The 13,534-nt window shown below is 36.2% G+C and overlaps 1 protein-coding gene across 1 annotated transcript; it reads right to left on the bottom strand.

Moving 5' to 3' along the window:
- Positions 1-12,821: 12,821 nt before the first annotated feature.
- On the bottom strand, positions 12,822-13,247 carry LOC107770008 (uncharacterized). The gene has a single exon (XM_016589263.2). It carries the CDS (start codon positions 13,245-13,247, stop codon positions 12,822-12,824), a length of 426 nt encoding a protein of 141 aa, XP_016444749.2.
- Between the last annotated feature and the right edge of the window lie 287 nt (positions 13,248-13,534).

Genomic DNA, 13,534 nt, shown 5'->3' with positions numbered 1-13,534 from the left:
CAATGCTTCTCCCCATATCTTATTTTCCCTTGTTTTAGTTCTGTATTAGACTATGCAGACTCTTCCTACTTTTAATCGGTTATTAGATGCTCATGACTGGTGAGACCCCGATGTCGAGCCGTGTTCGTTTTTCTGCAAATTGTAATGTTTCACTGTTTTTCGTATTTAATCATGTTAAGACTTAAATTGTGTTATTTTAATTGCTTAAAATGAATTGGGTGTTTTGTTGGCTGGCCTTGTCTTCACAAGAGGCGTCATCACGACCAGGTCTGAGTTTAGGGTCGTGACACACACACACACACACACACACACACACACACACACACACACACATATATATATATATATATAAAACTACTCTGCCGTATTAGGCTTGCTCATAGGCACTCAGCCAGATTAAGCTCCATATCTCGACAAACTGGACTCGCTCATAGGCGCTTGGCCATAGTAGGCTAGGATATATAACTTACCATCTGATCAGATGTTGCCCAATAGGGGTCTGCCCATCGATTATAGCTTGATGGTAATGAAAATACTTTAATACTGTATATATAAACTCTCTGTTCTTTTGACTAGAAGAAGAAAATACTTAATTGATTATGATGTCCCGGTAATAAGAATATTATAACTTACAAAACAAGGAAAATATACGTAAATTTTGGGATATTAATTTTTATGTATGCATCATTATCAAACTCAGGTAATTATGAGATCATGCAAAATTGAAGGAAAGGCTTAGCCTTAACATACCCAGATTAAACAAATCCGTATGGTATTCTTAAAGAAAGTTGCATCGTACTACTTTAGAATCACAAAATCTTACACTGCTAATAGGTAAATAACTCTCGTTGGTATCGTTGAAACTCGTAGGAATTCAACGTTCTGTTATAGCATTCCTTTTGTAGGAATTTGTAATGATCCCTGTTACTAATGTGCAAAGTTCATGTTTGAAATGTAGCATTGTTTTATATTCAAAAAAATTAGAGTGAGGTTTCTTGTATGCAACATATAAAATGAAATGTTTTGTAGTATGTTGCCACTTAACCAAAATGACTATGAATCATTTGGTTAAAAAGTGGCTGACTGCCATGTTCTTGCATTGGTATTTATCCAAAGTTTTCAATTAACCCACCACTAATTATTAATTAACTAGGTAATGTCTCATTACCCAATAATTAATCAATTACCCACATAATTAAGAATTATTCCGACTTACTTAAAATACTACTCACTTTTCACATACCTTACTGTCATGGTCATGTAGTACCTTATATGGCACCAGGCCATAAATACCGAGTATTTTAGCTCGGGCCGTATTTTATCCCAACATGCCAAACTTGGAAGAAAATTCATTTTCTTTTACTTGATTCATCTCTCACCTTTACGAATTTACTCCTCACTTGTTTTAAATAGCATATTCCGTATAATTTCCAAATAATCTTTTCCTTGGACTGATATCAATTATCTTATGACAAATTCAACGTATAATACTACAGGGTGTAACATCATCATAATATAATACTTCATGATGAAATATGAATATAATATTGCAGGGTGTAACATCATTCCCCCCTTTGGAACATTCGTCCTTGAATGTTGGCTGATACAATTACCATTCTCATAACCCATAGCTCTCGTGAATACTTTAATATTATCCTTTCCATTTAGGCCTCTTTCCTATGCCATGACTTGTGATTGAATTCCTTCCAATCTCGCAACTGTTGCTACCTCCTATCATGTAGCGTCTACGATACTGACCTTGTAAGTGTGCCTATGCGACTATTCTCTCCTTTTTCCTCTAGATTTTAGCCAATCTCTAGGCCTTACTTCGTAAACATATACAAGGCTTAATAAGATGCCTCTTTGGGCATCTATAGGTGTACTGAAGTTCTTCGCTTGGTACTTTGTAGAGCTTGCAAATATGGCTATATCTTATTTCATAGACCTCGTTATCCATTCGTATGACTTTACCGTACTACGTAGGTCATACTATACCATAATTCTTACTTTGATTTATCATTACTGAGGTCTGTAACCAACTCCAAGTTACTCTTGTTGTTTATACTTAAGACTGATGGTCTAATCTCATCTCATATTGTTGAACTTTTATCCATCTATTGTTGATTTACCTTAATGTTGATTCATCATGTACCACTGATAACTTGATATTTTATGTAACACCGTCGTTAGGGCTCACATTTCATTGGGAGTAATTATATTGATCCACCTAGGGGCGATACTATACTTCCATAACCGTACTTTATAACATACTAATGTGAATCACCTTATAGGGGTATTCTAGTCCCTTACAATTCGTGGAATCCCCATCCCTTTTTTTTTCTTCAATTCATTACTCAAGCGAAGGCCCAAACGTCGTCCTTTATTTATCATAATTACACCCTCATTCTGTTACCAGGGCAGCATCCCATCTCTTCTAAATGCTGCTAGTCTTAGACTCCTTTGAGTTTATTAAGGCTATATTGAGCTTTCTATAACTTAGAGGAACCATCAACTCCATTGTTTTCATGGCTTAATCTCGAGTACTTATCCATACCACTTATGTCACCTTCTCACTTGCCTACTTCGTATCCTTACTATTGTTTTTCTAATATCTTGTTGTTCTATCATACTTTAGCATGCAATCGATTCCCTTATGCTTTTCTAGAATATCAAGAGAGACATTGCATCATCTCTAATTCTTCTTTTACTCTATAATTAAATCTTTCGGTACTTAGAAACCATAGGCTGGAAGGTATGCCACTGACGATGGCGCTATCATTCCTGGATATTGAATCCTCGCGCTTTTATCCTTCTATCCGAACTATGGACTATTCACAACCTTCTGCATCTAAGTATCTCATACGTCATTCACCTTTACCTTAATTACTTTAAAGTTTCGCATAACATCTTCTATCTCCTTTATGACCTTCCTTCCGTATAGGTTGAATTCACATCCACAATTTGAAACTCTATTTGAATACTTTCACCTCTGGTGCCTATACAATCCGATGGGAGTTCCCTACTGATTTCTTATGAGGCTAGTATTTTCTAACTGGCTTCATCGTAGAACCGTTATAGAATATGGTTGTTGTGCTATCTCTATTGCACCTCTAATATTAAGAGTGACACTGCTATGTTCTCATTCACTATGTACATAATTTGGTGGGTTCAATAATCAAACTCCTGGTTTACTTAGTTGATGTAACTCTTTAGTTTCCTCTTTCCTCTGATCAACCTTTATGTAGGCTTAAGCTATCTTCTGATCTGCGGCTCATAGTGTAAGTTATTACTTTTAGCTTTTCATGGCGCTAAAGGATATGCATGATACAATCCTTTAACAACTTAATCCTTCATCTATGACCTGGGCTCAATTCTTTCCTTTAACGTATACCAGAATCTTAGATGGTTGTATATGCTATATGTATAAAACTCTGAACCCTTATACGCGTTCATAACGTATCCAACTCCGGATCATTGATCGAGTAATTCCTTTTTTCCATCTTATCTTTCTTTAAATGTAAGCTATTACTTTTTCTGATCTTTCTGCCCCTTGTTACGTCCAAACTTAGCTTATCTTAGTGCCCACATATATTGAAAATCCATACAACTCATATGATCTTGAATATCACTTCTGATTTTACTCCCTGTTCATTATCCACTGTAGGTTCCACTTTAGTAGGGAGTGCATACAATGTTGTTTTGAGACTGGTGTCACACAACCATTTCCTCTTTAGGTCGTTGTGCTGAGGTTAAAGCCTTCTTCCTTATTTCCTCAGCTAGTCTTTCGTCGTAGTACTTAGGGAAGACCCTATGACTCTTGTAAAGTTGTTAGCCTATTACATCGTATACTCGACGGACCTTCTGATGTCCTTTCTTGCCTATACTTATTAATAGTTACTTATCTCCACGCCCTTGTTCTTGTAGGGTTGCTTCTGAACTGATATTTTGACTGCCTTTCCAGTGGCACTTTCTTTTATCCCCATAACATTTATACGGTACCTTTAACTACCCTGACTCCTATTTCAATATATCTCAAGTATTATAATGACCACTTACGAGACTAAATTATCCATGTTGGGGTTTACTACAATTATCTTGCATGATCTACTGATTTGTCTGTAACTTTTTGTCTACTCATGACTAGTCTCTTTCTGAATCAACTACTAACTACTCGTCGGCTCATTCTCATATCCATATTCCGCATAATCTTTATTGGGTTATTTCTTTGTCTTAACTCACCTCACGTACTAGCTCTTTATCTATCAATAACATCCTGGGTAGGAACCCTTACTTCCTTTTCTTGACGTTATGCTTACATAATATTCTAGAATTATAGCATATCTGTAGGATTTGGATAATTGCAATCCCATCCCTTTCTCATTTTTATCGCATTCTTCCTTCATCATTCCATATCCCCTCCCTTAAGGGAGTACTAACAGTTGGAGCCATGACGACCTATCTATAGATGTTTTTCCTCTTCATTTTTGGCTTCCTTTCACATCATCAATGACACTTACTTTCCTTGTTGTAATCTTTCTGTACCAAAGATAACAAAGATCCTCACTCATGATGCTAAAACTTAGTGTATATGGCATATACAATCCCTTAAGCTTAACTTTGCTCATATTGCTTGCTTTAGGGAAGCATCTCCTTCAATGGCCATTCTCTAAATTCATCATGGATCGTCTTCTATTGTTCATTCTATTATTGTCGGAATGTAGTCTGAAATTCTCATGATGTTGACTATTATCAAATCACTCAGTTCCTAATTCATGTTTAGTTTATCTTGTTTACCAGTCCATATTGATTTCTATTACTCTGGGGTCTAACTTTTCCTTCTGTTAATCATGTTAGAGTCATGAACTTCTTTCTCGAAATGAGGATGTGACTGCATGGCCTATATTCTTTTGTTGTCTTAAGGCCCATCACCTCTCGTCTCTTTCTTTATTTGACTATAGATTCTGTAACACTCTACTATTGCCATACATGTAGCACATCTCCCTCATAATGCTTCATTATCCTTCTTCGTACTTCCCTGCTAATATTTCTATCTATCACTTTATTCTAAAAATTTGAACAAAACATTCGTTTGCTTTTAGCTTCCCTTGCTCCATCCATTGGCTTTTCGAATTTCCAAATATTCTTTCTCTACTAGGGACGGAAGCCACAATAAGGTAATATTTACCCCTTCCAGGATTCCCGTGCACATCTTTGTAGTACTCATATCTGGCTGTAATACTTTAGAGTGTACCATCTAGGTATCTCACAAAGAGATCAATTATCACCATTGTAATATCCTTCGGAAATGTCAACTAACACAAGCCATCCATTCATCATTTTGGGTTACTCTAACCCCATCCGGATCCTACTATCTTGTCCTTCTCTTAAAGCATATACATTAGCTCCCATAGAGCATGACTGAGATAGGTGTGGCCGATTGTACGTACATCTATTACTATTGAAGGCAATTCAAAATGCTTATATCTCCCTTCCTGAATGGTAAATAATGATAATCTTTATTAACTGGGTACCTCATACCTTTCTTCACCTTGCTTCTTTTACTTGATGCAACTCGTATCTAACTTTCAATTCCGTTATTCCTTTTTACCATAAGAGTAGATAAGTATTCTTTCCTAAAATCTCCTTATCAGGAACCGTACACCTTTTAGTACACGCATGATCTGCTGAAGACCTCTAATTTACTCATCATAAGCAAGATACAAAATCGAGTTCCTCTAACTCAACCTTCCACAGTTATATCTCTTACCAATTGTCTTTCTGCATGTAGGCATCGTCTTATTACAAATAAAATAGAAGTTTGGAATTTGAATTCTTATAAGTTAGCTGTACACACGATCTAATGAGTAAAAAGAAAGAGTGATAGTCCTAAATGCCCTGTAGCCTCCTGCTTATAAGAGTGGTGCACAACACACCCATAAAAAAGACTCTACTAGAAATGGCTTGTAGACTCCCTAGGACAGAACTGCTCTCATACCAATTTTGTCACGCCCCGAAGCTGGGGGCGAGACCGGCACCCGGTGCCTCACCTATCCTTGCGACTAATGAACTCTGAATATATGATGTCATACTTTGTCCATGGGCCACATTGCAAAACTACCGCGAATGCAAACTAAATATTAATATAGAGCTAGGCCGACAAGGCCATCGTAATTATTGCAACCGAGATACCAACCAAATATACATACAGGGCCTACAAACCCAATATATTGCACTAACTTATAGGATATGTCTACAAGCAGCTACTAGTGGATATACTATGATTGGAATAACTCCCCGACCTACTCATACCATATATACATATATACACAAGATGTACATAAAGCTCTAGACCTGGCAACTTCGAATGGCATGGAGCTTACCGATCAAGCTGAACTCAAGCATCACTTAATGAGGAGGTCTACCCGCCTGTCTATCTGAACCTGCACGCATGAAATGCACGCCCCCAGAAAAGGGACGTCAGTACAAAATAATGTACCGAGTATGTAAGGCAATATACTGAAAGCTGAAACTAAACTGATAATGTAATAACTACAAGTAAGTGGAAGTCAAAGATAATCTTAAGATATGCTTAACTGTTAATACTGACTCAAATATCTCAATATAGTAAGTAAAATAGCTGCCCGACCCTATAAGGCATGGTATATATATATATATAACTTCTCTGCCATAGTAGGTTCGCTCATAGGAACTCGGCCATATTAGGCTCTGTATCTCGACCAACTGGGATCGCTCATAGTAGGCTCTGTAGACTTGGTATATAACTTACCATCTTATCAGAGGTTTCCCAATAGGGGCCTGGCTATCAATTATAGCTCTATGCTAATGAAAATACTTTAATATTGTATATATAAACTCTGTGCTCTATTGACTGGAAGAATAAAATACTCAATTGAATATGAAGTCCCGATAATGAGAATATTGTAACTTACAATACTAAAAAAATATAAGTAAATTTCGGGATATGAATTTTTCTTTATGCATCGTTATCAAACTCGTCGAATTACGAGATCATGCAAAAAATGAATGATAGGCTTAGCCTTAACATACCCGGAGTAAAAAAAATCTGTATGATGTTCTTAAAAAAAGTTGCACCGTACTCCTTTAGAACCGCAAAATCTTACGCTGCTAATAGGTAAAAAATTCTCGTTGTTATTGTTGATACTCGTAGCAATTTAGGGTTCTATTATAGCATTCCTTTTGTAGGAATTTGTAAAGATCCCTGTTACTAATGTGCACATGTTTGAAATGTAACATTGTTTTGTATTCAAAAAAATAGAGTGAGGTGTCTTGTATGCAAGATATAAAATGAAGTGTTTTGTAGTATTTTACCACTTAACCAAAATGACTATGAGTCATTTGGTTAAAAAGTGGTTGGCTGCCACGTTCTTGCATTTGTATTTATCCAAAATTTTCATTAATCCATCACTAATTATTAATTAATTAGGTATTGTCCCATTGGCCAATAATTAACCAATTACCCACATAATTAAGAATTATTCCAACTTACTTAAAATACTACTCACTTTTCACATGCCTTACTATTATGGTCATATGGTACCTTGTATGGCATAGTCCATAAATATCGAGTATTTTAGCTCGTGTCGTATTTTATCCCAACATGCCAAACTTGGACGAAAATTCATTTTCTTTGACTTGCTTCTCCTCTCACCTTCACGAATTTACTCATCACTTCTTTGAAATAACATAATCCTTATAATTTTCAAATAATCTTTTCCTTGGACTGATGTCAATTATCTTATGACAAATTCAACGTACAATACTATAGGGTGCAACATCATCGTAATTCAATACTACAGGACGTAATATCAACGTAATATTACAGGGCGTAACATGGGGAAAAAGAGCATGAGTTATGGAATGTAGCCTGGTGCCTAGAATGATGTAATAATTGTGGCCCCAAGTGCCGATGAATTGATATGTGTGATATAAACTTGAAATGAGATGATTGATGTAACATGGGAATGTCTTAGTGAGACGGCCTAGCCGATCGGGCCGTGATCGGATGCCATGCAGCACACATAGTGGTACTGTGCTAATATTGAAACTGGAAAGTGACAATGAAGTTGTTATTGAGGTACATGTCTCAAATGAGACAACCTAGCCGATCGGATCATGATTGGACTCCGCGCAAGAAAGCGATGATATTGGGAATGATGGTGTAATAGTATTAAAATATCCCAACCTAAGGTTATGAAAAATCATTTGAAAGCTATGTAATTCCTTAATTTGATGTTGTATTACTGTTTAAGGTTTATGTTGATCCTTATGATTGTCTTCTTCTTGTATTATTTTTCTTTCTAATGAGATGGTGTTTAGTTATACATACTGGTACTATTCGACATTACTAACGTCCCTTTTGCCGGTGGCGCTACATCTTTGAATGGACTTAGGTGGTTCTGTAGCAGACAATGCCGATTGCAGATAGCGGTGCATCCTTCTCTCAGCAGTCTTGGTGAGCCCCTTCCTTCTAGGGGTAATGTAGTATATCTATTGTTATAAGTTACCACATTTTGAGGTATAGCCAGGGCCATATTTTCGGTATTGTTATGACTCTCTTTTGTATCATTAGAGGCTATGTAGACACTATATGGGTTGTATATGGGGATTGGAAAGGATAGTGGATTATGGTGTATTTTGGACCCTTCTTCCTTCAAATTGAAAAGTGTTTGTAATTTTGAAAAAACATACCAATGAGGTAACAATTGAATCAATTTGGAAATGTTTACAAAATGTTCCGGTTGTATAATTATTAATAACCTATTTTCTTGATCATAATGAGTTGGGTATAAATGTCAAATAGGCTTGCTTAATAGAGTTTACTCGGTTGAGCACCGGTCACGGCTCCCGAGGTCGGGGCGTGACAATTTCCTTGGTTCTTTTTGCCATCAACAAAAATTCCTTATTCATGGCACATTGGACGTATTTTATATTCCACATTTTCACTTATTTTATTTCCATTGATCACCAACCAATATTAATATATAGAATATTTCGGAAATCTTATACCTTAAGTTCATTAGTTATGGAATCTTTTAACACAAAATATTTCTTCCCAAAGAATGGGGCATACCAACCTGCAATAGAAACACACATCAAGATCATAAACAATGAATACACCATCTATTCTTATAATTCTCTTTCCCATAAGTGACAATAACAATGTACAATTTAAACACCAGAGTATCTAAGAACTCAGATCATATTAGATGTATTTATAAGGCAAATCATTATCTAAAACATCCACTTATGGGCATAAATTGAGCACAAAAGCCTTTAGGCCATTCTATTTTTGAAGTCATTTATGAACAGTAAAGTCGAGGCTCATTTCATAATCTGTTTCACATTTTCTAATTTTATTGGCATCACTAGTCACAAGTATATGTTATGTTCTTGGCACATTAGCCACACTCTATTTTCCCAATTCACTTAACTCATTTTCAAACTCTTTATAGATTATCAAAAATAAGACATTAGGCACACATTTGAGCAATTAGGAGTCTTAAGCATATCTAGTTTTTCTCACCCAATTGGTATACTAGTCTTCATTTACAACACGACTCAAAGCCATACCATTTTAATAAGAAAACCATACTTTGAACATCTATCTTTCGACATAAGGCTCATTCGGAATAATAAAGTTTATAGGGGATAACCCGGAATATAGAAATTATGAATCTTGACCCAACGATACTTAAACTTACGAGAACATTACGAAATTCGATTGTAAGAGACAAAGTTTTGCCATCATACCTTGTTTGAGATTTCTTTAAGTTACTACAATGCACCTAAACTTCTAGCAATACCAATCTATAGGAAGATAGGGAAAATCAGCTAATAATTAGAAGGATTCCCATGGTGTAACTCTCTAAGAAAGTTTGTCAAACACCTCTCATGAGAAATAGACTACAAGGATCTAAAATGGTGATCCCCTCCTCCTTCAACAGATTTCAAAAGAAACTACCTACAAGGGTTCATTAATCTCACATACTACAACTTAGTATCACATGCATGGCCTATTTCCAATTCCACAATGTAGTTAAACTCTTAACCTCTTGCATGAAAGCTTAGGAGTAGGACTTACCCGGATAGATGATAATCTAGTGGTTAGCTCCCTTGATTCTTGAAGATTTGAGCAAGATTGGATGGTTGGAATTCTAGTTTTCTCCCTTCTATCTCTGAATTGCTCTTACCTCTCTCCTAAAACATCAGGAAATGTCCCAAAATAAGTGCCAAAGGCTATTTATCAAAATGGGGTCGGGTTTTGAAAATAAGAAAATGAAGTCTCTGAAATCAGGTCTGCGATCACAAAATGGACCGCAGAACGGGAATGCGGGTCGCATAATGGATCGCAAAACTGGTGCTCAAAAGTGTCTGCACTGGGAAGGTCTGCGACCATTTTGTAGTTTGCAGACCATTTTGTGGTTCACTTCTGATTTTGTGGTCGCATAATTGGTCGTAGAATTAGATTTTGCCAGCTTTTGTAATTTAGTCATAATATTTTGTAGAAGTCTCCAAATGACGAACGATTTAAAATGTTCGAAACTAGACTCAAAGATCTATCATTTGATAGATTGTGCTTCACATAACACTTTATATATATGTAGACATGCTCGTCCAAAGTTTGGTATTGTGTGTACTCATTTGGAGATTTTAGTCTATCATGCAATTTTCCAACATGACTTAGACTTAGGCCTCTTATTAGACCCTGCATCACTTATAATAAGCATAATACATTTATTAACATATCCATTTGATATCCATCTCATTAATAGTCCTCATTTGCACGCAAAATAAAATAATTAGCCTACTTTGGCAGCACGAAACCTTAAATTACTTAGCAAAAATTTTCGGGGCCTTACACCAGTACGTGCCCAGTGCGCGACTAGTACACGATCGAGCACCTCGTTGGCATCCTGCTCGATTATCCATTTTGTTCTTTAATTGCACTATCATCTATTGATATCCAAACATGACCATGACGTAATTTCTTTGGCTTTTAATCAAACTTCAAAGCTCCAGAATAACTTGAATTCATTACATAACATCTACATAGCTTGAAATCATGGCTACAAGGCATAAAACCCCCAATTAGTACAAAACACTAGCGATTAAATCTCTAACTCAATTAATGTGTAGTAAATTAGAGTGTAATAAATGATTAAACACCAGAAAAAATCTTACCATTAGTGCCCCTGACGACGAAGTACTTTTGTTGATGCGGTCATTTCCTAGATCTAAAGGATACATTACAAAGGCTTTCATAGGGTGTTGACCAAACCCTTTCAGGTCGCCTACATTTCAAAAATGAATCAAATCTGAACACATTTCAAAGGTACAAATAAATGAGATTGTTGAGTGACCGAGCCTGAATCAAGCTGCCTACGTATCCAAACATAATAATGTCAAAATATAGTTATCTTACAATAGGTTCAGAAATGAAGAAATGACATTTAAAGATGATATGACAAGGTCTGACTCAGACTATCTACGTATCAAAATAGAATCAGGTCAAAATATAGTTTTATTACAATAAATGACTAAATTTTACATGGATTGCCTACGTATTTCTGCCAAATAAAATCAAGTCATTGTGTAGTTTTGAACACCTGAAATGATATTTGTATTTTCTATTACATATGAGACAAGATCCTACGTTGGTTGCCTACCTATCCCACCGTGGAAAGTAAGGTAAAGTGTAGTTCTATTATAAAAAAAATTACTTATTAGTCTTCAATATAGTATCTCTTGATTGCATCTGAATTGATGGGCTTTGGGCTCGCTATTTCATCCATTTCTACTAATATTAACGCTCATCTTGAAAGTACCCGATGGACCCCAAATGGACCTTGCCAATATGGTGCAAAATTTCATTTAGCTTCCTTTTGACAGAGAAATATATTTTCAAGACAATCTGCCCCAGTATGAACTACTATAGTTTCACTCTTTTTAAATGCCTTGGTCATCCTATTTTGGTAAAATTGACCATGACAAACTGGGCCCATCCTCTTCTCATCATTGAGCATTACTTGTTCCTACCTAATATGTATTCATTATGCATTTTCTAGCTTGGCTTTTTTGATAAACCTTAATGAATGTATCCCGACCTCTATGAGTATTGCAACATCAGTACCATATACCTACATGTATCGCCCTTATGGGCGACCTTATTGTACTACGATAGACAAGTAGGAAAATGGTAGTTTCTAGTGCCATTGCATGTGGTTGTGTACTATCTTTCACAAGATCCTCTGGATGTTTTTGTTGGATGCTTCAACTATTCCATTCATCTTTGGCATGTATGTTGTGGAATTGCGATGGACAATCCTGAACTTCTCGCAAATTTCTCGCATGAGATCATTATTGATATTGGCTACATTCTCGGTTATAATTGACTCTGGGATCTCGAACCGGCAAACTATGTTTTTACAAAGGATATCTACCACCACATTCTTCGTAACAGCTTTATATAAAAAATATTTTATTCATTTGTGAAAAAATCAATGGCCACTAGGACGAAACAATTACCATTTGATGCGGCCGGTTCTACAAGTCTGATCACATCCATGCCCCAAGTGGAAAATGGCCAAGAAGAACCCATCATATTGAGCTCATTTTGCAGAACCCTAATAAAATCCTGTGAATCTGACACTGATGACATTTCTGCATGTAGCAAATTCTATCCCTTCTATGGTCATCAAAAAATATCATGCCCTTAGAATTTTCTTAGCTAAGTTGAAACTGTTCATGTGAGGCACACACATCCCTGCAAGTATTTCTTCCTACAATCTTGTCGCTTCTGCAATATCTACACATCTTGATAAACCAAAGTCCATGGTCCTCCTGTATAGGACTTTCCCGTTAAGGAAAAAATGATTTGCCAATATCCTTAGTGCCCTCTTCTGACCAGTAGTAGCACTCTCTGGGTATTTTCTTATCTCAATGAACCTTTTGATGCCATGAAACTGTGGCATACTATCTGTTTCTTCATCTACATGAAAGCAATATGCATATGGGCCCCGAATCTCTACCTCAATAGGTTCAATGTAGCTCTTGTCATGGTGTTGAATCAAGGATGAAAATGTTACAAGAGCATCGGTGAATTCGTTCTGGATTCTGGTAATATGCATGGATTCGATCTTGGTGAACTTCTTACATAATTCATTCACATAATGCATGGAAGAATCTTGATGTTTTTTAGATTCCATTATCCTTGGACTTGGTGGATAAGAAAATAAAAGTCTCTAATGATCAAAAGTGCTTTGATGTTCAGATCATTTGCCAACCTGATCCCAAGGATGCATGCTTATATTCCGCCATATTATTTGTACAAGGTAACCTTATCTTGGCCGAAATTAGGTAATGTTGTCCTGATTCTGAGACTAAGACTACCCCGATCTATACTCTCTTGAAATTCTCAGATCAATCAAAGAACATCCCCCATCAAGGGTAAGGCTCTGAAATATCTTCTCTTGCGAATAGTACCTCTTCATAT

This window comes from Nicotiana tabacum, chromosome 6 (assembly GCF_000715075.1).
Source record: "Nicotiana tabacum cultivar K326 chromosome 6, ASM71507v2, whole genome shotgun sequence".
Lineage (NCBI taxonomy): Eukaryota > Viridiplantae > Streptophyta > Magnoliopsida > Solanales > Solanaceae > Nicotiana > Nicotiana tabacum.
This window is presented reverse-complemented; position numbering and strand designations above follow the sequence as displayed.

What these genes read in the sequence shown, in the direction of transcription:
- LOC107770008 (XM_016589263.2), bottom strand. Translation starts at nt 13,247, where the DNA reads ATGGAATCTAAAAAACATCAAGATTCTTCCATGCATTATGTGAATGAA.